At 39.9% G+C, this 2583-nt stretch overlaps 1 protein-coding gene across 1 annotated transcript; it reads right to left on the bottom strand.

Annotated features, from left to right (window-relative positions):
- Positions 1–272: 272 nt before the first annotated feature.
- Positions 273–1458, bottom strand: LOC130360700 (uncharacterized). The gene is made up of 2 exons (XM_056563250.1): positions 1074–1458; positions 273–987 (listed from the first exon to the last, which is right to left on the bottom strand). The coding sequence occupies exons 1-2, from the start codon at positions 1196–1198 to the stop codon at positions 387–389; spliced, it is 726 nt and encodes a 241-aa protein (XP_056419225.1). The 5' UTR covers positions 1199–1458; the 3' UTR covers positions 273–386.
- Between the last annotated feature and the right edge of the window lie 1125 nt (positions 1459–2583).

The raw sequence follows: 2583 nt of genomic DNA, 5'->3' as shown, positions 1-2583 counted from the left end.
GGAATTGTTCTTCCACACAAAAATGCCAGGAACAACCAGATAACCTGGAGGATCGTTTTAAACAAGAAGGGTATCCCAAACCCCTTATCCAAGGAGCACCCCTTATCCAAGAGAGTGGACAAATTAGAACAAAGTGCTTGCTGAAACAGGGTAATGCAGAGGGTGGTTACAATGATGAATTTGATTCTGTTTTACTAACTCGGTATTACACTTCACACACCAATATTTTTTTTTATTTTTTTGTATAGGTAATATCACCAGCTCATATTATTGTGCCATGATTACTGGCACCATATGTAGTCCCCCAGTTATTCTTCTTTAGTTTTTTTTTCCGTGTCCTGTGCAGTATTTCTCCCAGAAGTCCACCTGATGGCCCACATGGTGGTCTACACCCCGAAGTCATCAATTTTTACTCTAAGAGAGAGTGTGCAGCTGTTTCTGGAGACGGTCAACAATAACCTCTGCATGGTGGAATAATAGGTCACGATGTTTATCAGGATCAGTAGAAGCATCACCCACTCGATGATTATGATGGGGATTTCACGGATCTCATCCCAGTCTTCATCATTATAGAATAATTCCTTTAATGTTTCATATCCAAAATAGAAAATTGTGCAGACAAAAGTCAGGCCACAGCAGGTGCATCTACTATGGTGGATGACTTTGTTTGCTCCTGGTAATTTATACATCTGGATAGACTGCCCAAGGTAGTATAAGGCTTCACATGTAATTGAAATTATCGAGCTGACAAAGTGTATCCTGGAATATTCTTTGGGGGAAAATACATGCATGACAGCTGTGCCAAAACAGGAGGCCCACACAATGGCCAGCAGGATCCTCTGGATCAGGACCTGATGACCCCTTAACTCTTCAGTATGCATAACCATATACTTATAAATAAGAAAGGTTAGTACCAAAGTGCCAATGGACATCCCTATGAATCCAATTCTGAATAATATGCTTTCAGGAAAGAAATTTCCCATGTCACTGTGAAGAAAAAGAAACCAATGTTATTATGGATATTTCCTCACTCCCAACCCATGAAATAAGAATAATGTGCTTGTTTATCTTACCTGATGCTCATCAGTGGTGAGGTTGCATGGCCGAGGACGACTGTAATGATGTAGCAGGTGGCAAGCCAGGCCGCACACCAAAACCCCAACAGGAGGGGGATGAACCCCAGTCCTTTTAGCTCCATTTCAGACAAGTAGAAGAAGAAGACGCTAATATCACTAATCTCACTAATCTCACTGGAACAATCTACAGACTGAAGGCTCAGGCAGCTGTAAGTGGAATGTCAGGCCTCCAGCTGTCTATGACATCACATGTGACATGTCAGAATGACTGCTTTTTTCTTGGAGCTGCCATGATTTAGTATCTGCTATAGACAGAACCTGATGTTTTTACTATGGACCTTACAGACCCCAGAACCCAAGTAATTAGTGCAGGGGCTCCATTTTGATCATCTCATATTTCACATTATTTGAGTTCCAGGGCTCAGATACATTTGCACATTAGCAGTGGTATCCAAGCTGTGAACCCCCAACCACTGCAAAACCACAACTCCCAGCATGCCCAGACAGCAACTTTGCATAAGGAAATAGTCTAATTAAACTTTTCTTATATACATAATCCCTGAAATCTCCAAGGATAAGCCTCTAAGGGTCTCGTTCGATCTTAATGTTATACCTTTCTTCAATAACTTTGATGATTCCAAAATGTATGAATATAGGAATAATTCCATATAAGATACAAAAAGTTAGCATCCTCCATCTGACATTTTGGACAGTTTGCATCCTGTCCGAGGCCCATACGCTTCAATCCCATGGAGTATAATACATGATATACAAAATCTTAGACTGTACAATTGCATGGGCCTTATTATATGATGTCAATTTCAAGTTTACAAAGGCTCTGCCCCATGAATCTGAATGTAAACCCCCCCCCCAAGTCCCGGTTGTAAACCCTCCCAAGTTTGTTAATTTGTCATAACTACATGCAGGAAAATTTATATGTTTAAAATTGTCATATTCTGACCCCTATAACTTTTTTATTCTTCCGCGTATGGGGCGATATGAGGGCTAATTTTTTGCGTCATGATCTGAAGTTTTTAGTGGTACCATTTTTGCATTGATAGGACTTATTGATCTTTTTATTCATTTTTTCATGGTATAAAAAGTGACCAAAAATGCACTATTTTGGACTTTAGAATTTTTTTGCACGTACGCCAATGACCATGCGGTTTAATTAACGATATATTTTTATAATTCGGACATTTCCGCATCCGGCAATATCACATATGTTTATTTTTATTTACACTGTTTTTTTTAAATGGGAAAAGGGGGGTGATTCAAACTTTTTTGTTAGGGAAGGTGTTAAATGATCTTTATTCACTTTTTTTTCCACTTTTTTTTGCAGTGTTATAGCTCGCATAGGGGCCTATAACACTGCACACACTGATCTTTTATATTGATCAGTGGTTTCTCATAGGAAACCACTGATCGATGATTCTGCCGCTTGACTGCTCATGCCTGGATCTCAGGCACTGAGCAGTCATTCGGTGATCGGACAGCATGGAGGCAG

The sequence above is a fragment of the Hyla sarda genome, chromosome 3, assembly GCF_029499605.1.
Source record: "Hyla sarda isolate aHylSar1 chromosome 3, aHylSar1.hap1, whole genome shotgun sequence".
NCBI classification, from domain to species: Eukaryota; Metazoa; Chordata; class Amphibia; order Anura; family Hylidae; genus Hyla; species Hyla sarda.
Note: the sequence above shows the minus strand (reverse complement) of the source record. Positions and strands in the feature narration are given on the sequence as shown.